Source organism: Chinchilla lanigera, unplaced genomic scaffold (genome assembly GCF_000276665.1).
Source record: "Chinchilla lanigera isolate Chin_1 unplaced genomic scaffold, ChiLan1.0 scaffold00048, whole genome shotgun sequence".
NCBI classification, from domain to species: Eukaryota; Metazoa; Chordata; class Mammalia; order Rodentia; family Chinchillidae; genus Chinchilla; species Chinchilla lanigera.
In genome coordinates, this window is record NW_004955449.1 from 12327030 (window position 1) to 12354661 (window position 27632).

At 32.3% G+C, this 27632-nt stretch overlaps 1 protein-coding gene across 2 annotated transcripts in view; it reads right to left on the reverse strand.

Annotated features, from left to right (window-relative positions):
* Window positions 1-27632, reverse strand: part of Psmd14 (proteasome 26S subunit, non-ATPase 14) — a 94883-nt gene that overhangs the window by 21004 nt on the left and 46247 nt on the right. For both annotated transcript variants that reach the window (XM_005393340.2, XM_005393338.2), the window contains 5 exons: window positions 20851-20922; window positions 20502-20621; window positions 18133-18203; window positions 16982-17132; window positions 3534-3641 (listed from right to left, as the gene is read on the reverse strand). In XM_005393340.2, coding sequence (XP_005393397.1) covers window positions 3534-3641; window positions 16982-17132; window positions 18133-18203; window positions 20502-20621; window positions 20851-20922 — 522 coding nt within the window. The remainder of the gene's footprint in view (window positions 1-3533; window positions 3642-16981; window positions 17133-18132; window positions 18204-20501; window positions 20622-20850; window positions 20923-27632) is intronic.

Consider the following 27632-nt stretch of genomic DNA (forward strand, 5'->3'; position numbering starts at 1 on the left):
ATCCCAAATCATAAATAAATTGGCCCTGAGCTTTCTGGGCTCATGTGGGTGGAGAAGTGCACATGGCCAGTTTACTTATGATTATACCTCTGTATACTGCCGAGAAAAAGCAAGCAAGCATGTTATAAAACACACAGCTTATGAATTATATATTATAAGCTATTCATAGACTTTAGTAGGTTTAAAACATTTCATGCTCTTAAAATGCTGTGTTTAGAGTTAAAGATAAATTTGTTTCCCTTAAATTATTTTATATTAATAAACTTAAAATAGCTAAATGATATCCATTAAGTCACATTCTCAAATGCAACTTTCTATATATAAATAGAACTGAAAAGAAATAAAACATGTGTTTTGTGATTCCCTCTACAGTGAAAAACTGGCTTGTAGAAGGAAAAATTGGAAGGGAAGGTTTTAACTAAATACCTTTTTTGTCTTTTTAAATTTTAACTGTATACCTACGTCATCTATACCAAAATTAATTAAATTTCTAATTATAATATAGAAAAATGAGATCAAGTTATGAGTACCAATTTCACTGAATAACATGTGCAACTCAATTTTCTGGGCTTTAACTGCCTTGCTTCATTTGCAAAATGACAATAATTCCAGTACAACTGTATCATAATTGTGTTCAATAATTATCAAAAATAACATTTTCCGAACAGCTTAACTGTAGTGCAAAATGCAGCAGAACCAAAGGCTACACTTAGAGGCTCCACAGGGAGCCTAGCAAAGCGAATGATGCATCAATATTTACCAAAATTTCATGAGGCTGGCATCCAGTCTGCAAATTTATTGTGACCTTAAGGATCTAAAATGTCAGTGAGCAGTATTAAATGAAATAGTTTTACACATTTAGTTCCAAAATAAATGCTTACTAACTTTGAAATTGTAGCTATTTAGTAATAACTGTTTCAGGTACAAAATAATATAAAAATTCATATATTAATATAGAAGCCTACAGTAGTATTTATGTATTAGACTTATTTCTCTACCAGGACTAATAGCTTCCCTTATATAAAACATACAAACAAAATTTATTTATTAGCTACTTCAACATTGTCATTAGTGTTTTATTTTATTTTATTTTTTTCCGGTACCGGGAATTGAACTCATGACCTTGAGCTTGCCAGGCAGGCGCTGTGCCACTGAGCTAAATCCCCAGGGCCCTGTCATTAGTGTTTTAAAACTAACTTTGGGGTAGGTAGGGCAAGGTCTTGCTATGTAGTCTAGGCCAGCTTTGAACTCATTACATAGCCCATGTGACCCTGAAGTCACTATGCAGCCCAGGCTGGCCTTGAATTTGAAATCTTCTTGCCTTAACCTCCCAGGTGCTGGGATTACAGGCATGTACTACCACAACCTGCAAAAGTAATATTTTCTAAAAGTCCTATGTTTCACTAGAAATATACACAAGGAAAAACAAGAAAAACAATCAAAACTTTACGACCCAAAGGTAATCAGATCTCAGTCTCACTACCCAGGCATAATTTACAAAATATATATTTACAAAGTAAAGAACTTCTATATCAATTTTATAATCTTTTTTGTAATTAATAATTTTGAGCTTTCCTCAAATTATTAGTCCACAGGTAATCATAATATTCTCCTCCTTCAAGAAATTGGTGTTAGAAAATCATTAGTGACCACTAGTATGTGTACTAATGGCTGCTGTCAGACTTCTATCCCTAGTACTTAAGTTAGTTTAGAAGCCGGTTCCCTCTTTTAACACCAGTTAACTTTCCCTTCCCAATAAAAAAGACATGTTTTTTCTGAAAGACTTCTAATTCAGAAGTTAAAATTTGGTTACGATGTATTAAAATTCTCTTATGGATATTACCAACTTTAGGCTCTTCAGGGTTGCTTTCCTTACAAAGCTTGTCTTACAAAAATAAGAAAATGTTTTAAGGTGTGGCTTTGTTCCATCACTTTTTGGCTTAATCCCATTTGTGTGCTTTAGTATTAAAATTGTCTTAAAACTGTAAAGCACTCAGATAGATGTCATTCTGATGGGCGCTATATAAACTGTGAAATAAATATATTTACAGATTCTAATTAGAAGGCAAAACAAACTAAAAATGAAAGGAAAAATAATGATGCTGTAGTTGTTATATGCACAGGTTGCTTAGGATTGGAACCTGCTTCATTAGGTCCACCTTAAATTACAGACTATAAAGTAGAATTAAAAACTACAATGTAGCCTGGTGTAGAAAGAAATAATTTTAATATCAGTATCAATTACACTCAACTTTCAAGGTTAAAAAGCAGTGTCTTAATTTAAAAATGAAATCTGCAACAGGTGGCTGTTGACTTGCAATTAGTAAAAACTTCTGACAGAAATATACCATGTAGTGATCATAATCATTTTGGATTGTGAGGTGCTATTTAGCCTTTTGCAAAAAATAATGAAGTGGTATGATGCTATGGGGGTTTATAAGAAAGGTCATTATCACAAGCTAAACAGGTCCAATAATATATTCTCTTGAAACACACAAGTACGGGCTTGTCTGTGCCCAATCAAAATCACTGGTGATGTGTTTTGCTCATTACAGTTTGCACTTTTCTCTGACTTGCAAAATTTTTTTTGAAAACAACACACTTCAATTCTTTGAAACAAAACATTTTCCTTTGATGAAGATTTCACGTGAGTGACTGCTACAAAATTAAACTTTTAAAAGTACAAAGTTATCAAAGTGTAACCAAAGCTTAACCACAGTTAACTGTCAAAGCCACAATTCCCCAAAGACAACCTCACGGCAGAACCAGGTTTCAGAAGGGAACAGCAATAACTATGATAATGTCCTTGTCTTACACCTCCTATTTAACCAAACATGTTATTTTTGTCCTTTTAATTAATCTTTAGAGAAGTAATTAAACACAGAGACACAGGCTGTGGTACATTTAAAAAGACATTTGAAATAATTTTTGCAGATGATATAAGTTTGTATTTAAACAATGAGGCATGTGAATGATACAAAGAAAACATTCATCACTCAAGAGGATAGTAAGTGTCTGGATACCAGTAATTCCAACAATGTTGACTGAGATCTCTAGATAAAACAAAATATGAATTCTCATCAAAAGTAATGGATAGGTATGTTTTATGTGATTTACCTTAAAGGTAAAGATTAAACATAACAGTAGAAAGCTTTAAATAATATTTAAGAACTCTTTATAGGGGTTTTAAAAAATTTATCAGTTTTCCCATTATTTTCTATTATGAGAAGTGTCTATGAACTGATAAATCAATGATGATAGCCAACTTCCTCCAAATGAAATGCCTCTGAATATAAAAGTCCTACCATACCCCCAAAAGGGCACCCTCAAAATATAGTGGGAAACTATAAATATTATACTATAAGTAGACTCACATATGATCAAATCTTACTTTTACCATAATCCTGTAATTCTTTTAAAACACAAAAATTAGTTGCAAGCAAATTAAAACGCTAAGAATTAGATCTTAAGATGACTATAGAAGTTTTTAAAACACAAAACAGTTTAAACACATTATCAAATACAGCTCTTACCTGGATAGATGGCTTATTTAAGTGACCCAGATTTGAAGTTGTTTGTCTTGGTTCATGTCCTAAGACCATCATATTAGCATTGATCAATCTGAAGGCATCAATAACAACCTGTAAAAACAAGGTGTCAGGTCAATTCTTCCTTAAACACAAGTGATGATGCCAGGCAACAGTGGACAAGGCATGATCAACTTGCATCTGTTTCTGGCCTATTTCCAAAAAATCATTTAATTACAGTATTAATAAAAAAGAGCCTCCTGCTGATTGTGCCATCAGCATACCACCCTCTATCTTGTAATGTAAGGTGACACCAATTATTGCAATTTTCATGAAGCAGTAAAAGAAAAATGTTAACTTTGCATCTTTATTATTAAAATACATCATTATGAAACTTACACCAACAGCCCTCATTGGTGTGCATATGTTTGAAACCTAAATTTTACCTAATCAAAATGAATGACAGAGAAAGTAAAACTGAAAGTGAGCACAAGCTAAGGGACTACATTTAAAGCCCAGCCCTGTCACATCAATTATACCACCACAGTACTTGAAATGACAACAAAATTACAGCCAACAAGGCACTTCCCCACGTATTCTCTTCTAGTCAGATACCTTTTACTTCTTGTGACTATGAAAGACTTTATATCTTGTCTGAAGGCCTTAAACATCCAAGCCACTGTCAAGTATAAAAGGCACAATGTAAGAAAACCAAGGTCATCCATGCTTTAAACTGGGAAATATGGTATACAAGGATATGGCTAGAAGTTCACGGTAAAGAAATAACAATAGATATTTTCTTTGTCTAGACAGTTGTAGAATTATTACATGATACAATTATCATCTGTTAGCTCTCACACATTAAGAGATGAGCAAGAATCTCATACTACCTTACTGCTGTCAAACTTGCATTCATCCATTTATTATGGATTTAAGGGATTTTGTAAACATTGTACAATTTTAGGTAAAACCTGTGAATTTCAGACAGATTGACTCATTAAGGGAACGTAACTCAATACATTTGTCATATAAAACAATCTTAAAGCAAGATAATTCACCTTACTTTAAGTGTTGAACAGCTAAGATTTTTCAATATTTTTAAAAAGCTGTCAGCTAGATTTGTTCTCATTTTGTAAATTATTGTTTGAGTAAAAATATTTATTTTTAGGTTAAGTATTTTTATATGTTGTATTCTAAGAATAAGACTTTAAAAAATAACTCCAACAAGGCTGCTATGTAGAGTCCAAAGATTACACGTACACACAGATACAAACTTGTAAGAAAATACTATGACAAGTAAATCAATCTAAAGTTTTTGGCCATTCCAACTGGCCTAAAAAGGCAACTCTGAATTTTTGCTTTTATTTCCAATAGTTGAAATTTTCCCAAAGATTCATCTTATTTCAAAATAAAGAAAAGCATATTCAGAATATGAATTAGTTGTGAAAACAGAATTTTGTGTAAATTCTCTCTATATAATAATCTTAATCCAGATTCAACTTTTACACTTAAAGACAGCAAAAATGGCCTAGTATTTTTGTATTCACATTTTAAATAATATACTTTTCTTAATAAAGCAACAGTGCTGGTTGTGGTGGCGCATGTCTATTATCCCAGCACTCTGGAGGCTGAGGCAGGAGGATCGTTTCAAGTTCGAAGCCAGCCTGGGCTACAAAGTGAGTTCAAGACCAGCCTGAACTGCACAGTGAGACTCTGTCTCAAAAAGAAACCCTCACCCAAGAAAAGCAATAGTAGCATACTAACCTCAGACATATTTACTCAGATAGTTTGAAGTAAATCATACAAGTAAAAGTTTGTACTAAAAAGCACCAAAAATAATATTGAGTTAAACTGTAAAGAAAGGAGAAAACAACCACTCTGAAAGAGAGAGATACAACTTATAAAGTCATAATGAAGAACTGCTGCCCTAAATACTAATGGTCAATTTTCAAGAACAAAGTACTATCTGAGCTAATTATTCTATGATTCCATTTTAAGATTTCAATAAAATCACTTGTAGAAGAAAATCCACAAAATTACAGAAATTTTATTATACAGCACTATGAAAGTACATATCTACTTATGTTTTCTTTTTTATACTGAATGCTTTCCAACTAAATAGCAGACAGCTATTTACATGAAAAGTCTCTGCCCTATCTCTCTGGAATATTATAAGCAAGTGTGAAACTTCAAGAAAAAAAATGAAAACATCAGTTAAGTAGATATGCTCTGTTAAAACAACCCAAATTTAAAAAGTTAATTCTATTAAATAGAAAAATTTAAGAATTTAATGTATTGTTAATAAAAGATGGACTGTGTAAAATGACATGCTGAGATTGACAATTCCTGAGTAATCATAGGATATGATAGCCAATAGAAATGATTACACTAAGATTAAAGGAATTTGGTGCTATCACTATAGCAACTGTTTTAAGGAAACTAACATGTTCAGCAACCTGCAGACCAAAATTAGATTCAGCATGCAATAAAAATATAAATATGGCAATAGAGTCTACATTTTAATTTCTGTACAATTTTATAATTGCTTTTTCTGCTGTGAGAATAAGTGGGTTTCTCCTTTACAGCAACCTATCAAAATAGACTCATTAATGTCCAGTGTACTAATGAGCAATGGGTAAAGAAGGTGTTAATTATGCCACAGTAAGTTTCAAGAAAAAACCCTAGTGAGCACTTGGAGGTTTGTAAAAGCTGAAGGCGTTTCTCCATGTTTGCATCTTTACAGCATGATGCAACAGAATGACAGCAAAGTGGTCACTCCACGGTTGAGAACAGAAATAGTAGATGCAATATTCTAAGCAAAAAACTCTCCGGAATTAATTACAGTATTGGGGTGGGAGGTGACCAGGAGGAATAACACATTTTGGAGCTTTCTGTATTTTCTAAATAGTTCACTAAGTAGTTTTTCAAGTACATATACATTAAACCAGTTTGGTTTGTAGAACTGAACCAAACACACACACACACACACACACACACACACACACACACTACTTCCTTAATATGTAACAATAAAACTTCTAAACTAAAGTATAAAAAATAATTTCTGGAATGTGTTGCTCTACTTCTCAAATTCCTTTGCATGCTAAAGGCCTGCACACTACACTAAATCTCTATGCACCAGCCTGACCATTTAATTTTTTCTGGTACAAGTGCCTTGAGACTTTTCAGAGGTCACTGCAACAGTAGACAGCTTATAACAAAACCATTAGCAGTTTGGCTAGCTTAGGGAAACCTCTTACTTTCCTTTTTTGTTTATTATCACTGCATGAATCTGCAGCATATGATAGTTTATAATTTCTCAGGCTTGTTAAATTCATGTTAAAGGTCTGTTTTCTTGTTGAATAAATTTTGTTCATATAATGCTGCCTATTTCATACACTCAGTCTTTAATAGCACCTTTGGTCTATGCGCAACTCACAGATCAAAACAGAGGACTAAAATAGGGGTTGATGATGCTATTTACATGTGTGATTCCTGCTGTCTTCTTGTTAGTAGCTTTAATATAATAGAAGACCTTGTCTGTTTTGTAATTAACACATCTTTACTGGAGAGATATTTGGAAGTGATTGCTGTGAATATACTGGTTAGTAAAATAAACACAATCACACACCACTTTCTGTTATCAGACAAATTTGTGAATTGTACACATTATACTCCAGATCAACAAACTGTGATATAACAGCCAAGTAGAAGACACATATTTATATAACCCTTTATTTTTCTGAAAATATGTATTCACTCTGACCTTGCAAATATAATTAGCTTGTGGGATGTGCAGATTTCAGTACCACGGTTTCTTTACTAATTGCAACTCTTGGAAATAGATACTAAATATTTGGAAGCTGCCAATACAAAATAAAAACTGCATCTATTTTGTACATCTGTCTTAGCTTATAAAAGCAAAATAGTCTTAAAAACAATACTGAATTCCATGTTTATCTGAAGCATGTCCAATGGTCAAGGACCTACTATTTCATTTTAATGGTGAATCTGATTTAGGACTTAAAACTCTTTGTTCAAATTCAGTTTAATCCACAATTTTCTGGCTTCTCTTATGAGTATAGTACAGTTTATCCAATGTACTATTTATTTTTAACTTTATGTTTTCCTATCAACTGCTAGGTCACTGAAAGCCTAGATTAAATTTCTAAAGTGCCAATCTATATTTCCCAATGCTTACTATCAAAGGAGACAGTTTTAAAACAATGCTCTTCAAATCAGTTTAATGTAAAGGTGTTTTAAAGACAAATGCATAAACAAACGCTTGTGAAAATAGTTATTGCGATACCTGTCTCTCCTAGTAGCATCCAATGGCACTTATATTGAAATCTATGATTGTGGGGAATGTTAAAGATAAACAGGACCAATGTATTAAGAGTTAATATCCACCTTCTTGAGCTTGAAAAAAACCTAAACAATCTGAATCTTCCATAGCCTTTTAGATTAGCTCATTATTTTACATGTATATATATGTGTGTATGTAACTAAAGTAAGAAAAAAATAAAGTTTAAAAGAAAAAATTTAAGGCCTCAAATATCAATTTAAAAACACTTCTTAAGAAAGTAAAAGAATATTAAGCTAGCAGTTCAGTTAAATATTTAAAAACACAAAAACTCACCAGTACATAAAATGAATTTCAGTTTAAGCCACTATAAAAATGAGAAATGTGGAAAGAAAAGCAACATCCCATATCAAATACCCTTTATCACCTAGAAATGACTTGTTATCAACTGCTTAAGTTGTTTTGAGACTCTTTAAAAATTAAGAGTGCATGTGACCTGAAAGTACTGCTGGGGTTTGTGACCATTTCGTTACTTCTGCTGCAATGCACGGCCACACATCTATAAGAGAAAAACACCTTATGTTTCTTGTAAGCCCATAGCATAAAAAATTCAGAGATATCTTCCTTTTTATGCCATTTCCAATGAAAAGCACTAAGAACTAAAACTGACTCATGCCAAATGCATATCACTGAATTGCTGTGATTTCTTAGTCAAGTTTGCAACATGAAAATTATTTATAAAATGTCAATTTTAGCTCTGGAAAAGAAATTCCTCTGTGTATGTACATTTTCTTTCTTCACCCTCAGAGAATTGCTTACTGTAGCTAGAGATCTGAGGTACAACTTCAATATATTGGGAGAAAGGGGGGAAGGGGTGGAGCTAGCATTATGTACTTTTTTGGCAACTGAAGATGTGCATCAAAATTTAAAAAGTAAAATCCCAAGTTTTAAACATATATTCCTTAATGCAAACAAATTGCTCTTTAGAAACTAGTAAATGTTAATTAGATATTTTTAGATTCATGAAACACTGAAAATTTACTTCAGTAGTCAAATGAGTTTAGGAGGATTTCTTACAGTATTTGCATGCAGTCAGTATGGTGTACAACTTCAAGTGCTTAAGACAATGAAGAGTCAGAATCTTTTTGAAGTTAGAATTCTGGGTCTATCATTTTCTAGCTTGACATTTAGGGTAAGTTACTTAACCTTTCAATCTCTGTTCATGTATCATACCTCCCAGAGCTGGTGATAAGATTAAATAATACATGCATCCTGCCACTATAGTGTTTACTGTTATTAACTGGTCATGGACCCATCCAATTCAGATCTCTTTCCAAAAAGCCTTCTGTATAAAGAACAGCAGACACAAAAACTTCAACTGTTACACCTTGGACCTACTGCACATGATCTCTCCCTGGGCTGCTCCCAACAACTAAGTAGAACCGTGGTCCTAGAACCGGCCACTACTGCCAAAAAGGGGATCCCTCTGAAGAGCAACTTTGCTCAAGGACTCCTTATCAGCCCAGCTGAAACTTTCTCATAACTACATTGCAGTCTGAGGCTTTCTCTACACAATCTTATCTTCCCTTTTTCCTTTCACAAGGTCAAACCTACATGCTGTCCAGAAGCTCTCCTCTTTATCCACTGCATGTGTCCCTCAGACAAATCTTTTGCATGTCTGATGTCTGATCCTTGCAGTACTCAAAATGACACCGTTAATAAAACAGCGTACTTCTACAGTAAACAGTGTTGTTAAAAAATCAGAAAACGTTACCCTAAAAATCAAGTAAGTTTGGCATCTAGAAATAAATACCTGGGGTATGAAAAAATCAGTAAGAAATCAAGGAGATACATTTTAAGGCATGTGTTTCCTCATATTCCTAATTAAAACAAAAAAGTACGTACCTTTTTAAAACTGACTTAATATGCCTAGAATTTTGAAACTCCTGTATGATAGGTATTTCTAGACTCACGTGAGAGTGAGCTGAAAAGTGAACTCCTCAGGGTACTCCAATGATCTTTAGGAGATAATCACCTACAGATCACTACTCTGATGTCAATTCAAAGTGCCAATTTTATCTGGTGGCTACTTCAGTCAGCCTACATAGAATAAAAAAGTGACTTTTAGATCCCTTTATAGTGTGGGAACTAAGGCAAGAAAATCAGTCTGCCTGCTTATAGTTCCACATAAAGTTAAGGATCAAAAGGCCTCAGAGATTACAGACTAGGGCTCAAACATGTTAGCATGGCAATGGGCAGGTAGATGAGGGAAATATAGGACTTATATTGCTTCTGCTGGAATATCACCTTCAATGAAAAATGAAAATTTGTCCTTCAAACTATGATCTCTCAATACGCAAAGGCACTTGGGTAGGAAAACTATGTAGAGGTGAATTAATTTTCTGTAAAATGTTACATATTTTAATATTGCTTATTAATTAAAATCATGAAGATTGTCTTGCCTAACTCATTCAACAATCAGTAAGTATGCTACTGTTATTAATAACCAAATATTATCAATTTATGCATGAGAAAACTGAGGTCTAGAGAACTTAATTAAGTAAATTAAATGATATAACATACCAACAAGTGACACCTATATGCCATGCCAAACTTGGAGTACTCTTCATCACATTACCTGGTTTAACAGCTATCTTAACACAAGAGCAAGAAAAGTTAGCGAATAGCAACGTTTATGTCCCATTCAACACTGACTATCTGTCTCATCCATAACAGAGTACTCAGCAGAGAATATACGGTGCAAAATAAACATCTATTGTAATGGAAAACTCTAAGAAAAGACTTATGGTTATTATTTTATATAAGGTTTTACCATTCACATTTATTTTTCTTTAAAAATTTAAGAAAAGAAAAAATATACCAAATATGTATTTAAAATGTAGCTTTAATATATATTCTTCTCATTTCCTTATCATTGCTCAGTTCTGAATTCATGAAGCACTCATCCTTGAAATCATGAAGCACACCGTGTCATACTAATGAAAATCTCAAGCATCAAAAAGCACTCACTTGTGCTTAATTTGGAGTAAAGACCAAATAAATTAAAGCTACTTGGAATGTAAAAAGTGGCAATAAGCATTTATTAATCACCCTGCTAGTAGCCTAAGAAAAACTGCTGAGGAACTAACTTTGACTTTGAAGATTTACCATCAAAATCAATTCTACCCTCTTTGGGAAATTGTAACATGCTAAACATCTCAAAACTCAGTTTCAGGTTCAACGAAATCCTCATAATTAACAATGGATAATGCCAAATCATTTAAAATGTGATCTTTAAAAAAATTCCCTCTATCTATCTATCTATCTATCTATCATCAATCTACAGTACCTCTGAAAAGGCCTCTAGCATTACAGATAGAGAGCAGATTTCTTTTGTGTATCTTCAATGCATGTCTGGCACATAGTGGTGACCAATAAGTGTACTGAATGAATGATCAGGGATAATTAGGTAGCTAATATTAGAAAAAAAGCATTCAATAAGCCAAAGAATCAGTAAATAATATTCTTACAGAAAATGTGACTTTTTTATTGTGTTTTACTGAAACAGTTGCATTCCAACTAATTTGAAGCACATTTATATCATTCAAAATATACAGCAAATGCTAAACCAAAATAAATTAGCTCAAAGGTTGTATTTATATAGAAGCTTTGGATAAAAAGAACTCTACTCAGAGCTATGTGAGATTTATTCTCTTAGAGTTTTAAACATAAAATTGCTTTTATATTCCTACCTCAAAATTTCTAAGTGTATCAGCTAAAAATGCCATGTCTTCTTTTCCTTTTTATAAAAATCAGAATTAGCACGAGCACATTAGAACCTGTATTTTCATGGGTATTCTACAAGATCGAATAGGGCTATAAAACTTGAAACTGATGATAAGAGTAAAATATAAGAAAACAGAAATGTAGTAACTAAACTTGCTCCAAAAGTTGGCAGGGTATGCTCATAGAACTCTATTAGGATGGAAATAGAACTTTTACTTTTCTCTTTTTAATCTGGAAAACCCAATAAAGAATAGGGTATGTTTATGTCAGTTTGAGATTAGGACTACTACATACCCCTAACTGTTCCTTACAGGACACTGATCTTTAAAAAAGATTCTTATGGATCATGAGCATGCTAAATGTCTTTTGACTACTTTGACAAGGCAAATGACATGTTAAACTTGAATTGATTACAACTAATGTCCATGAGCAAATCAACTAACTGACTTTATTGCATGTTTGCATGTTTTAGCTACTTAAAAAATGACTATGATTGCTAATGTATAAAATTTACTAAAACTCACAAAATTCACTTCACTTGCTTAAAAAATTGGTAATAGTTGAATTCTGACACATGTTCACTCTTTGATTTACTTATAAAAAAAAAGTATTTTGTCAGACATTATATAAATTCTAAGATACGGAACTATTCCCCCTCTCAAAGAGGTCCAACTATTGTGGGGGAGAGAACACGTAGATGAATAAAACACAAAATAGTAGCCACAATACATCAGTCACTTCATAGACAGTTTCAATGTAATTTATTCATTTTCCTCTTCATCAACATACCCAAGGTAATAACTTTGAAAGTGGCTAGGTACTCAATAAAAATGAGCTGAATCAGTAGAGTATTTCTAAATTAGTCATGATGTTCAAAATACAAGAGAAAAATCTGCATTTCTTTTATAGTCATTACTATAACCTTCCTAAATAAGACAGGAATTAATACATATTTATTCTCTAGCAAATTTTCCAGAGATATTTACATTGTTTTTAAAAATACGCTAGTTCTTAATTCTTAAAAGTATCAGCTACTTTCATCTTTAGAAGACAGAAGTACTACTTCACTGTGAACATACACATTCTCATTTTCACAGATCACTTCGTGATATTTATAGCAAGGAGGCAGGTACTAAATCTGTTTTATGTATAGGAAAACTGAAGCCCAAGGTAACTTCTTCAAAGTCATGCTGTAAGAAGAGATAAAAACAGGGATTTTAATGCAGGCCTGACTCGAAGCCTGTGCTCTTTATTACTCTGTGCCTTGCCTTTACAACTTTTCTAATAAGAAAAACTTAAAATTGCTGAGTGGTTTAAAATCTCTATCATCTTAAAACTTTCTAACATCAAGTTTCATAGAAAAGTAACCCCCCCCAATACACAACCTCCTAGATATCTGAAGATAAAAAGTCAGCACTTCTAACATTTGTTCCCTGAAACATTTCTCCTATATTGTATTTATTGTCCAGAGTCTCATTTTTGGTAAAACACTGTTTAAAAGACAATAACTGGGTGCTCTTTCAGACTGGAGATACGGGGATGCTTTGGAGCTCAATGAAAACAACACAGGTAGCCATGAAATCCTATCACACCCAGGTTTACAAGATTAGGGAAGGATGGGGTTGGTGTGCTTCACTCTTTATAAAATCAGGAGTGCTAATAAAAGAATTAAACCTTTAAAAGGGTCAAGTCCTGAGCCAGCTCATGGTCATTAACCCACTCATCCTGCTCAGTAGTGACACTAAATGTACATGAATTATCCTGTCAAAGAAATGAAGATTTTTTTTTTTGTATCTCAGAATCGTTCGCATACAGCATACCAGGTACACTTAAAAAATACATGTTCATGAGCTAATTGATGTTTAGATAAACATCACATTTTTAAAGTTTATTAGAGTATTTCTGATCAGACTAAATAAAAATGTTTCAAGAAAACCCAGCCAGTATAAAAGTGCACTGAGACTAAATCGTCATCAGTTTTTTTATGTTCTTGTTTACAGAGAAGAGACATAATAATTGCTAGTAGTGTAACATATAAGCATTTTCTTACAGGAATCCTGTCAAGAAAAATGAGTTTTCTAAGGCATACATTTCTAATACATATATTAAACTATCATATGAAGTTCTATGGTAGTCTTTTCTTCTCCTCCCCTCAACCTCTGGAAAAAGTATAAACAATTTGCTTCTGAATTAAGTTCAGTTGTGGGCTTAATATATAATCATTATGCAAGAAGTTGCCATTGCACAATTTGAGAGCTAAAGTTTAAAATATTTGAATATATGTATTTTATAATAAACTCAAAACTGAAGCACATCTCAAAAAATCATTTCATGGATTAGTTCAGAGCAGAGCTCTGACAATTTCTATAAGCTTACTCTCCATTAAAATTATGAATGAGACTCATAATGATTTTCATCTATATCATTTTAAAACATTTACAATACTATACACTGTAAAGTGACATAGATTTTCTAACGTATAGGTGCATTTTAGTATTCACTTTGGTTTGATTGGTTCTATAGATGTCACAAAAGCTGACAAGGATCCCTACCAACATTGTTCTATATAATTAATAGAATATGGAAAAATCAACTATATATGATACCTGTTATAAATAATGTAGAAAACTGAGAATTTAAAGAAAATGTATAGCTCTTTCCCTTAACTTATGCTGAAGGGAGTGACACCTAGTGACAGGAACTTTAAAAAAGGCCTGGCATCAACCTCTGGTATTAATTTTCCATTCCTGAATTATTCTGATTATGTAATTTATAACAGTATAATATTAAAGAACCAGTAAAAAAAAGTTGTGTGCTGAAAATTTATAGACCTGGATTTGTAATGTTGTTTTGTTGCTTTGCCATAGTTTCATTTTGGCAAAGTACACTGTAATTACTTTGACTCTAATTTTTAAAAACTGTTTCATTGATAAAATGTAATATAATAATAGTGCCACTCTAAGATTATTGTAAAGAATAAATAAGTTGAAATGGTTATTATTATAATACCTGGACACAGCAATTATTTAATAAAAATAAAATCAAGTAACCCTAAAAGAAAATTAAACTTACTGTGAAGAAACTGAAGTTACAGAAAAGAATTATGATTATCTAATCACTCAAAAACAGACAGGTAACCCAGAAATTTATAAAAATGGAAGTATATAAAATAAATGGGAAATAGGTTTTAAAAATTATGAACAGAGACCTAACTTAAGTCACTTACATATAGACTATCATTTTAACTCTTGATCTAATCATTATCTTACTAAATATTTTGACAGCTTTGATAAATCACATGCAGGAAAGGGAAGAGAGTCCTATGTTATTCTTCATTTATATAAATTTCTGTTCTTAAATTTAATGATTTAATTAAAATACTCAATGGATTTAGTATTTAATTTGATTCAGAGTGTTGAGAGACTCTGACATGAAAGAATTATAAATTACAATTAAACTTAGAAACCATATAGATAAAACTGCATGATTGGCAAAGAACTGGATCTTTATTTCAGGTAATCTATAAATCGCTGTTATATATAACAAGTGATATGAATTACCAATGATATAAATTAAATATTTTCAAGAATATATGGCACATAAAACTGTGATTTTGTAAAATAATTTTAAGACATATTTTTAAAAAGTTAGATCTAAAATTGTCACGAGTCATATGATACAAGTATGGTTTTATATAAAACTAATTCTTTTAATCTGACCAAACACCTAGAAATCATGAAAATTGTAGTATTATACAATATTTAGAACTAGGTTTTGAAAACTGCCATTTGAAATTAAGCTTCAATTATTACTTGTTAATTATTGTGATGGAGTGGCGTTATGGGATATTTGTATAATTCTAAAATAATAATTACATAATTGAATTACAAGTTACTAAAAAAGTACCTTAAAAATCAGAATTACACTTACGAGGTATCACAATACACTTTGATTCATAAAATTAATGAAATCAAGGATTTTCAATTTATCAGTTAAGTAATAATACTCTTAGCAAAAAAAAAAAAAAAAAAAAAAAAAAAAAAAAAAAAAGCGAAAAAAGAAAAAACTGAAATACAGGCATAGAGCAAGCATCAGAAGTTACCCATTCTGAATTTTCTAGTATATCAGCTTCTATTATTGTTTTTTTTTTTTGATAGTTTCTGCGTCTGAAAAGCTAAACGACATTTAATAGGATATTTTGGAGAAGACCTCAATTTTTATACATCATAATAATATGATGTCAGAAAACATTCAACTTCAAATTCATTGTTATGAATTTGATGTTATAAAAACTCCGTATTTTAATAGCCATGTGTACTTTGAGCTGGTGAGCAGAGGTAAATGTAATCTATATGCCTATCAAACTCTGGGTCTGATAGATATCAAGCTAATATTTATTTCTAAGTGCTTTAAAAATTATTTGTAAAACCTGCATAAAAAGTACTCCATAAATGTATTGTGATTTTATTTTAACAATTATTCTACACCACAATGGAAGTACATGCTCAAACAAGACACCTCAGCAGTATTTTAAAGCAGTAACCACCTAGCCAATTTCTGTATGTTCTGTAGTTTTTCTAATCCACTCTCCCTGTGGTTGAGCAAAATCGAATTGCCTCTCACATTTGCAGACAGCTCTGTGAAGGTGATAATAGAGCTGCTCCCTGCTGTCATGAGGCAGGAAATAGGAAAATGGCATATGGGGCTAGAAAAAAAGAAATGAAAAAAAAAAAAAGAAAGAAAAGAAAAGAACGAATGAAAGAATGAAAAAAAGAACTAAACAAGAACAAAAGAGATTTCAACAAAGAACAAGGATAACCCAATATGCTTTTCAAATTATCTCTTTTCACAATCATTTAGCATATTTAATTATTCCTCTCTCTGTGTCCTCTCTCTAAGTATGTGAATGGTTGATACCAAGTCTATATGGGACAAGTTTTCATTGTCTAAAATATCTGCAATGTGCAACTCCAGAGTATGCCCTGCACAGTATCTGTAAGTCAAAGCCCTATAAATAGACGTTTAAAAAATGTGCTGATTCCAAATTTACCTTGAAAATGATGGTAGACAATACTTCTTAAAATACTAATTAAAATATTAATAATATGGTTTAACAATCCCACTTTTATAAAATTTAAAGATAAAAACTCTTTCAGAACATGTGATTAAAGTAGAAACAAATCCCTAAATAATGCGATTGGTAATACAGACGCATATATTGATTTGTATACTTTTTCATTTGTTTATTTAAGCAGCACTTTTCTGTGTAATTAAAAGTGCTATTAAAAGCAAAATGGATTTTTATTTCATGTATGTGTAAACACAATGTGATAGGAGATGACAACAAAGATAGAATTGACTCTACCTTTCCTTTTACACTCTGAATGGGATCCACAACCACTGCCACAGCTCTCTCCGACAAGGCTTCAAAGCTCTGCTGAGTGTTGATATCCACACCAGAAAGCCAACAACCAAAACCAGGGTGACTGTGATACCAACCAACCACCATCTCAGGCCTGAAACAAAAAGGGCATTCAGATGTTCAGAACAGAACAAGAAATACACTTATGCTATGAAAAGAAACAACACACTAACAGGGTATAAATTAAGAAGAGATGAAAAACACACAGGTGTGAAAAAGCACCATTAGAAACTCTGAAATTGTACACCATATTATCCAGAAACATGGAAATGAAAAGTGTGACAAAGGAGTGCTATCATTAAGAGATGCACATTAGCAGTGGTAGATAAGGCTTTCAGTTTTTCACCTTGTTACCACACTTTCTCAGAGCCAGTTTTTACCCTTTCAGCATTCAAGTAAATATCTACTCTTTAACTCCTTAGCTCTGGGAGTTGGATTTTCTAGGCACAGAGAACATTTTTAACAATGGACACCAGGATCCACTGTTGTGAAAGGATTAAATATCAATTAAACCAGCAGTAGCACTAGGAACTCAGTCAAAAACCAATTTGCACTGTTCTGCTCAGCTGCTGAGCTTTTTGCTAACATTAATTTTGAAGTTTTTTCCACAGTAGAAGAATCTGAGTAAGAGAATGACAACTATTAAGAAATTTAATCCGGGGGAAAAAACTTAATATTTGGATTTTACTTTCTCTGTCTTTAAAACTAATGTCTATAAATATAATTAAACACTCAAAATCTCATTCCATTCCAACACTCAAACATATAAAACACTAAACTTCTTTTTATTATAGTAATGAGATAGCAATGCTTCCATATGCTAAACAGAGGGAAGCTATAGTCCAAGCTTAATAATTTACTATGTGACAGTAAGAATTTTAACATGAAGCAGATTTTGATTGGCAGACTTTTTTTTTCATTCTGGGGAAAGAGGTACCACATAGGTAGTACATAACACTTACACTGACAGACACTTTTATATCAGCTGCATGGATTGTTTTTTCTAGAAATGATATTCATAAATATCCCTAACTTGGAAGTACACTTCTAAAATACCTCCCATTGTTTTTTGAATGTTCCTTTAAAATACTTACCTTCCTGTTTGCTTCAACATATCTAACATTTTGGCTTGGAACACCGGATCAACTGCTTCTACACTGACACCCTAGCTCAGAAAGAGAGAAACATTAATTTTTATAACTTTGAAAGCAAAGAAATTTTATATCGTAGTCAATAAATAAAACCTAACCTCCAAATGCCTATGTATATTATTTTGAGGTAACAAACTAGTTTTATAAACTTTGCTACTCACTCAAGTCATTCAATTATAAACCTTATAGCAATGAAGTTTCTAAAATTTTCATGTACCGAACTGTTGTTTGCTAATGAGTTAAGAGAACATTAAAGATCCTTTAAGAGCTTAAGGATAATGCCTTGTAAGTAACTGTCAGAAACATAAAATAATTAAAACAATCATGACTTCTGGTTAGACCTATGTAGGGAAGAACACTTCCTAATGCCATCTACTAATCATTGGTAAGGACTACAACTATTTAGTTATTACAATGAAACAGTATTTTTTTTCAATTATGTAAACAACTTTAGAGAAGGATAATAATTTACCGCTTCAAATAAAAGCAATTACAAAAATACTTCCCCACCGGAGACAGTTTGTGACCAAGTATCTTGAATGCTTCATTTTGCTAGTTCAACCAAAGTAAGATTTTAGCACACAGAAATATAAAAAAGGGTCCATATTATCTCACTGGTCCATTATATCTCCTCTAAGGCTTTTCCTCTAACATCAAGATTCTAAATGTAATCTCGCTAAACAAACCAGTTAACATAAGTACTTCCTCCCTACCAAAGCAATCAGTATACTGAATTCCAATAAAGAGTGCATCCTTTGAGAATGGCAGTATGCAATTTGCTGCTAAGACAATAACATTTTATTTACTTTTAAATATTTTAAAAGAGAAAATACAAAGAAGGGGGAGGGGAAGTTGGGAGAATGAAGAGGAAAGTGGCAAAAACTATGCCATGGAAGCATGTCTTTTCAGAAAAGTTTACTGACTACTGGGCCAGAAGAAAAACTTCCTAATTCTACTACATAGAATAAATATGAGGATCAAAATATTTTATTTTATATTGTCAAATAAGCATTTACATCAAAGTAATACTATTAAAACCCAAGAACTATTTATAATAATCAGTATTTAAAGAAGGACCAAATGTAACGTAAGCAAACGTAAGTTAATGTGTTGCAGACATTGACATGAAAGGATATATATAATATGTAACCGTCCAAGATTTAAATCTAAATCTTTAATGACTAGAGTACTTCTTTATCTGCAATTGAACAAACAATATAATGAACATCCAGATGAACAAATCAGAACATCCAAATTAGTTTATCTCAACAAATTCATTGAGAAAATCTGGCATATTTTACCACTATTTTGTGTTATTTACATATATATTGCATTTTATAAGAGCTACTCTTAAATGCTTGTTTTAGATACATACACATATACTGCATCACTTAAAAATACAATTGATTCTATAATATGTACTGTATCAAAGCAAACTCCCAGTACGGATCCTCAAACAGAATACAAAGTTTTATAAGAACAAACTTCTATAATCAGGTATTTTGCAAGAATCAGTTAGAGAAGTGTTCCATAGCAGAGATACAAATACACACACACACACACTTTTAGGCAAACAGATGAGAAGAATATATACAAAGTATGCATTACTTCTGGAAGGCAGACAGAATGGTTATTGATTTTTGACTATTTTCTTTAAATCTAAATGTACTTGTGCCTACAAAACTCTAATGAACTAAATGAAAAGGCGAAATACAACAAACGAAAAAACACTCCAGAAAGAATATATTCTAAAGAGGTAGATAACCTTCAAAATACATATGGAACAAATATATATAAACAAATTAACATGGACAAAAAGAACCAAGATTCACTAACAGTTCTGTTTCTTACTATTTAACGTTTTCAATAGGGAAAGCTTAAAAGTCATTCATCACCATATGTGGAACATTTGTAAAAAGGACATATTTCAAAATAATGAGAACTAATGTATGTGCATTAAAAAGTTAAATAAAAGAACCTCTGAAATATTTTGAACCAAGTGTTCAAACTAATACTGTGCTTACACAGATAGGGTACCTAACTTTTAAGTCCAGTATATTTTGCTAGTTAAATCTGAAGGAACATGTAAAAGGATTTAACATTAGCATATTCAGTTTGTGGCCCAATATGAATCCATAGTGCATTTAAAAATAATGATTTAATTCAATATAATCTAGAAATTTATACCACTAATTGTATGATTAACTTTCCCTGTTAGAAAAAAAAATAAAATGATGAAAGTTACTTTGCATAGGAAAAGAAAAAAAAACGAAACACATTTACTTGCAGCAGGCATCCATAAAAGTACTCACTGTTCCTGACTGTGGCATAGCAAACACATCAATCACTCTGACGGTGTAATCATCAACAAATTCTCCAAGCATCAGACCCATAACTTCCATGGGAACTCCAGCCCGGCCATGCTTTAACATCTGTAAAGAGGAAGACATGTGAGCATAAAGCTCATTTCTTTGAGATCTCAGGTCTTCTTTTGCTTTGCCTTTAATAATAAGCTAATTTTGCTCCAGTAAAAATAAAAGTCTCTTTTATAGATGTACCTAAAAACGTATTTATATCTGAGGGGATTACGGTGAAAATATTGCACAGTAAAAGGGAAAGCAACAGAAATCAGTAAAGTGAACAACTCCATTCGTTACGTACTTTTAACAACGCCAGAGAAGAGATATAGACTTGTTCTGCCGTGTCCACTGCAGGAGCATCTGTAGGTGGCCCCTAGAAACAAATGGATGAATTATTATAAATATAAACACAGTATAGAAGTTAGATGTTATATGCCATATATATGTGACTATTTTAAAGGAGTTCTAGAAAAACATCTCAAGTTTCTTCCTATGCAGTTCAAAACACATAATCAAAGCATGTTTGCAAATATCAAACCTGAAGGACACAGACAAAACTTAGCACTCAGGCAAGTTTCCAACATAAAATGGATATAAAATTTCAACAACGCTACTCCACCTTTACTACAAAATAACAGTAATGCTCCAGCATTCCCTTTGAGGACACTACTTACCTCAAAGGGAATGTTGTTAAACTAGATGATTAACTGAAGGATCCACACAAATAGCAAATCCTCTGAACATCTTGATTCTTTGCTAAAGGCAGCACGTAGATTAGGGCTACGGGATCACTGCAAATTCATAGGTATGGAGGGAGGGAAGAGGGAAGATTTCTAATCCCTAGGTGAAAGAGCTGTGAACATGCTCTACACTTCACCTAATGAAGTTGTTCTCCTCCCCCCGCACAACAAATTTAACACAGTTGCCTCAGACATCAACTAACTGTTTAAGACAGGTGTCTTAATGTGAAAATCCTGACCACCACTTTCAAAATAGATATTCTTATTAAAGGCTAAAGATGATACTAAGTTTCTCCAGAAAGATCCTGTCATATTCACAAAAAGGAACTTTTTTTGACTATAACATTCAGCTACACAGAGTAATTTATAGTCTTTACTCTCAAGATGCCTACAATCTTATAATTCTGTCCCAGATGATGTACATAAAAATTTGTTTTTTAGTACTGAGCAGTCTGAGAAATTACACTGAATTATGATTTATAATCTCCAAGTTTTACTTTGCTTAGTTTTCTTCTCGACAATAATTCTTATTACAACTCTATAACAAACATGGTAGGTATTTAAAGTACAGCTCCGTGTTTGCTCTTGTTTTTATACTAATTAAAACTACATAATTTACTCATTACATTCCACACTTACAGATCTATATACAGTTCTATTTATATGCTAAATTCTGTAATTTAAATTTTTTTACTTTTGGTTTTCTTTAAAAGCTTATAATATTTAGTATTAAGTATAAGGTTCTAAAGTTTTCTTTAAATACTAAAATCGCATACAAAAATAATCTGTTTTTATTTACTTTTGTGCAAAGTAGTGCAAAAAGTCAAGCCCACAAATTTATATTTTAATAATAAATGCCAGGCAATAGTTAAAACTTCATTTATCATCATGCAATGTAGCTTTATTGCTTATCTTTCAAAAAGAATCTCTTTCAGAATGAATAATGTATGGCACACTTTCAGGCAAACATTTTTTGAAGTCATAACTTTAGTGATGTAATTATATTAGTTTAGTTAATACTGATTAAGAAAATGTGTGGACTGTAGTAAGTCAGATGTGATGAGAAGTTTGATGAGGTAATACATTAAGGTTAGGATGATGAATTTTATATTCATGAAATTATTTTCTCAATCTAGAATAACTTTAAAACTTGCACATGGAGAACACAGTCAAACTGGTATCTTGACTGTATTAATATAGCCTTTCTCAATTTTCTAGAAAATATGCTCTCTAAAAAGAAGAAAATAAAACATTATACCATTGTCAAAATGCTTTACTGACAGAATCCAGAAAGTATTACTACAATAATGAAGGGGAAAAAAAATCTGTTTTATTTCATATTACATATAATCAGTCATTAGTAAAGTACCTTCACTTTAGTTAGAACTCAGTATTAACTGAAAGAATGAAGAAAGTTCCTGCAAGTCAATGGAACAAAAATGAAAAATACCAGTTACTTCTAAGAGGGGAAGCAAGCCAGATGCAAATAAATTACCACAGCTTTTTTGTTCACAATGTATTATTTCCTCGTGGTTCAGAAAGAAAGCCATGTGCTAAGTAGAAAAAAACTATACAACTGTTTCTTTAGAACATGAGTGCAGTATTTGAGACAGCAGACTGCAGTGATATTTCCTGTTGTCCCCCTCACACCTTCTTTACCTCATTACTGCTCTGTTTCGCTTCTTGTTCTAGTCAGAGACTAAAAACCTAGCAAGGGTCTTGGACCTTTAGTAGACAAGCTAACAATTATAACCTGGGGTCTTCAAGGTTCAGAGAAATTAAAGGATTGAAAGTATTAGTCTGAATTATGGACAAGCAGTGGATACTAGCAAAATTTCTGGGGATTTGGTATGATACAAAGATTTACTTAAAAAAAAAAAAAACAAAAAACATTGTTTTTATATTGTACTATAGCTGTGTCAGGATGTTACCACTGAGTTAAGAGAGTGTGCATACTATTTTTGCAACTAGAAGCCTATGATCATTTCAAAGTAGGAAAAACTACCATTTTGTTATTTTGTTGTGATTGGTATCCAAGTTTATTTTTACAAGTGAATATGAAAATAATTATGAGGATCTATGATGGAGGAAAATGGGAGGGGAAGGCAGGTAAGTATAAAAAGGATCAAGATGTGATATGTACATGTACCAACTCCCCGCCATGAATATATTATGTATCAGAAACATAAACTCATAAAACGGGGGAAAATAAAAATCTAGCAAGTAGAGCAGGGCTGGTAGCACAGAAATGCAGGGCAAAGGTGGGCAGAAGAGAAAAGAGAAATATATGGGACAGATATTAACGGCCTTTGACTAGCAGTGAACATGCTCCCCATATAGAACAGCATACAAGCAGGTAATCTAGATGAAAACCACATAGAAAGACTTTGGAAACTAAACTCAAGAGATGTATGTAAGCACCTATGCAGCAGACAAGTGCATTAGCCCCACAGATGAAAAAAAAATGTGCCACTGTCTTTTGGCAAAACTTGTGGGGTACAGCATGATTAAGAGAAAGTACCAGATTCAAAGACAGTGATTAAAAGAGAAAGAAGTCAACGAAAAACGAAAAACAGGAATCATGAACAAAATTTTAGTAAATTATTTGGTGTTAGTAAAACACAAGTTTTCTCCTCTTTAAAATGAAAAGCTACAGGACTGACAAGATGAAAAATAATTAAAGTTATCCTGAGAGAAACAAGAGTAAAATAACATTAGACAAATTTATTTCAGTGATATAGAATACAAAATTCTCTTACAAATAAAGGGGAAAATGCAACTCTAAGTTTTGACTTCAACTATTCTACAAATACAGATTTTAAAAAAATTTTAAAGAATTTAACCACTGTAAAATTTAAAACATAATGTACACCTAAGTCAATGAAGAATAAAAAGGTAAACAAAATACAACAATAAAATAGTAGGAATCCAAAAAAGGAAAAAACAAATCTGAAATACCAAACGTAGTAAAATTAAATACACCAGTTTGAAAAATATAAGTGGGTTAAAATCTCTTCTTAAAAGATAAAGCCCTATCAAAATGGGCTTACAATGAAAATTCAGATATATCCTGCTTAAAAATAACCACCACAAAAGAATGGAAAAAGAGTTCCATTGTCAATCAAAGAGAAATACAGAGGATGAGTACTTGTAACCTAAAATGCTGGGGACCAGAAGTGTCTGATTTCAAAGTTTCTTAGATTTTGGATTACCTGCATAAACTTTACGAGTCAAACACCCCCAATTCAAAAATCCAAGCTCTGAAAGCTAAAACTTCCTGAATATTACATTTTGGATTTAGGAACATTTCAGATTTTGGAGTAGGGTGCTAAACCTGTACCTACATTTCTTGTTCTTGTCAGAGACTAGAACAGCCAAACATGGATACGTAAAAGAGACTAGAACAGCCAAAACATGGATACGTAAAAGAAGCCACAGTGGCCACTACAGTTCACTCATCCTCTTTTTTTCTCTGACATACTACAGTAACATTTACCAGCCTTAAATCATCTTTGTACTTTTGGGATAAATTATTCCTCCAACTTAAAAGTTTTTACTTCAGTTTTTATTTTCCTGTTCAAAACTGAAATGTGTCTGGACTTTGCATTTTTCTGTTCAACATGTCAGGTTTTAATATCATTATGGTAAATTTAAAAAGTAAACTGGAAAATCTTACAAGTTTTCCATTTTCAATGTTCTAGTAATGGGTACATACATTTAAAAATTTCCTATTAAAATCTGAGAGTTCATTATTAAAACAATGGCTGTGAAGCTGTTTTTGAAGCTAACTGCTACAACTTTTTCAGTGGTACTGATAAATTCAGGTTATCTCTATCTGGAGAGTAAACAAACTACTATACCATCGCTCAAATTTTCATCTCACTTAGATTTCAAAGTTATCAACACAAAATTGAACAAATTTTATTTTCCTTTTTTAATAGTGGAAGACTTTAAAACTAAAAGCACTTCTCTATCTGATGTTATACCACTATCCTGATGGACTATAGTTACATTTTTTTTTTTTAAACCCAACCCTAACAAAACCTATGCTAAAAATACTAGAGACTATCTATCTGATACAGGTGAGGAAACACATTTTAGGAATAAAGTCAATTGAACAAATAAAAGCATGTCAAATTTACAATGTACCTAGACTTTTAAATTCTTAAAATAAAAAAGCAAAACAAATACCCTGAAAAAAAAAAGTTGTCCTATTTGTGACAAAAAGTAGATACACAAGAAATTTAAAAACATTAAAACCTTAATAGAAACATGAGCAAAGAATACAAAGGGACTAATTATATATGAAATACATGGCGAAATAAACATGGAAAATGTTCAACCTCCCTCCTTGACCTGCTTTAATTAAAGAAATACCAATTAACACATTAAGACATTGTATGTGTGGTATTTTCTCCCCACCAAACAAGCTTTACAATGCCTACTTCTGGAAAGAGTATAAAAAAGGAGACATATAACTCTTGGCAGGAATGGTAAGCAAATGAACAATGTACATCAAGAGCTTTACAATTGCACAAACTTTGTGACTTTTTCACTTCTAGAAATTACTTCAGTAAATAAGCAGAGATGTTTGCAGGAACCAGAATGTTCTTGACAGTTCTTTTAGTAATGCTAATAAACCTAGGAACTTAACCTATAATTAAAAAGTATTGTTGAAAGCCCCTTCCTCTGTTTGCCATCTTAAACAGAAACATAATCTTGAGTTAAAAGCAAGTATCCTAATCTATTCCTATACTGGACATTTTAACTTATAATCTTGAAAGCATCCAAACAAAAATTTCAAAGAAATAGGCAAAGTTGTGGTGAGAATGAATCCTGTGCACTATTGGTAAGTGCAAAGTAGTGTAGCCAACATAAAAGAACAGCATGGAGGTGCCTCAAAGAATTAAAAATAAATGTAACTACCATATAACCAATCCCCCTTCTGGGCATTATATCCAAAGGAAATGAAATCAGCATGACATAAAGATGTCTGCATGCCCATGTTTACTGCAACACTATTCACAACAGCCAAAACATGGATACAGCCTAAATTTCTGTTGGTAGATGAAAAATTAAAGAAAGTGTAATACTTATTTCCATTGGAATATGACTGTGCCAATAAAAAAGGAATTCTGCCATTTGCAACAACATGGATAAACCTTGGGAAGTAAGTAATACATAGAAAACATGATCTCATTTATATGTGGAATCTTAAAAACTGATCATCGAAACAAGAGAATCGTGTTTAGTGGAGGTGAGAAGGTGAAAAAAAGATGTCGAAGAATACAAACTGAGTTATAAGATGAACATGCTCAATAGATGTACACAGTGTGTGGAGGTGACACAGGTAACTAATCTGATAGTGGTAATCATTTCACAAGATATACGTGTATCAAATCATCACAATGTATACCTTAAAATCATACAATTTTAAGACAGGTGTGGTAGTGCATGCTTGTAATCCTAGAACTCCGTGAGGTTAAGATAAGAGGATCACAAGTTCAAACCTAGCCTGGGAAACTGTCTCAAAGGTGGGGGAGCTTTATTAGAGTTCAATATGAAGTCTCTGGATTCAATCTTCAGCAACCCCCCCAAAAAAGATGATACTATTTTCTTTGTCAAAATACCCCAGTGAAGCTGAGGAACAAAAAAAGGATATGGCTCTCAAGTACATTACCATGACAACAGATAGCTCTCCTTTTTGACAGCTTTGATAATAAGAGGAGTTAAATTATGAATTAACCTATAAAACAAGGTAAGTAGAAATGTTTACCGGTCTAAATATTTTAGAGAACTCAAGGGTGCAGCCTTGTTTTTAGACAGTTCTTGATTCTAAGTAAGGGAATCCACTTTTACAGAATCCATTCTCAAAATATGAGTTACCTCAAACAGGAATGTGACATAAAAATCACAATATATAGAAAATGTTCAAAAGAACTTAATAAAGTTTGAAAAAGGCTCAAGGTACAAAATAGCCCTCTTCAAATACCCGAAAAGTTGTCAGAAGACAAGGTTTAAACACTAATAGTGGGGCTGGGGATTTAGCTCAGCGGCAAAAAGCGCCTGCCTGGCAAGCGCAAGGTCGTGAGTTCGGTTCCCGGTACCGGAGGAAAAAAAAAAAAAAAAATCTTAAACACTAATAGTTTGCAAAGTACAGTCCCTAAACCAGCTCCATCAGCATCCCCTGAGAACTTGTTAGCTATGTCTAGGGCCATACTCTGAAATCGGGGTTTTAAAGAAGTTCTCCCAGTAATTCCAATGTGTGTTAAAGTTTGAGAACCACTAATTAGATGAAATAGTGTGTAGAAGGATGCATTGGGGACAGTGTAAAGGAATTTAA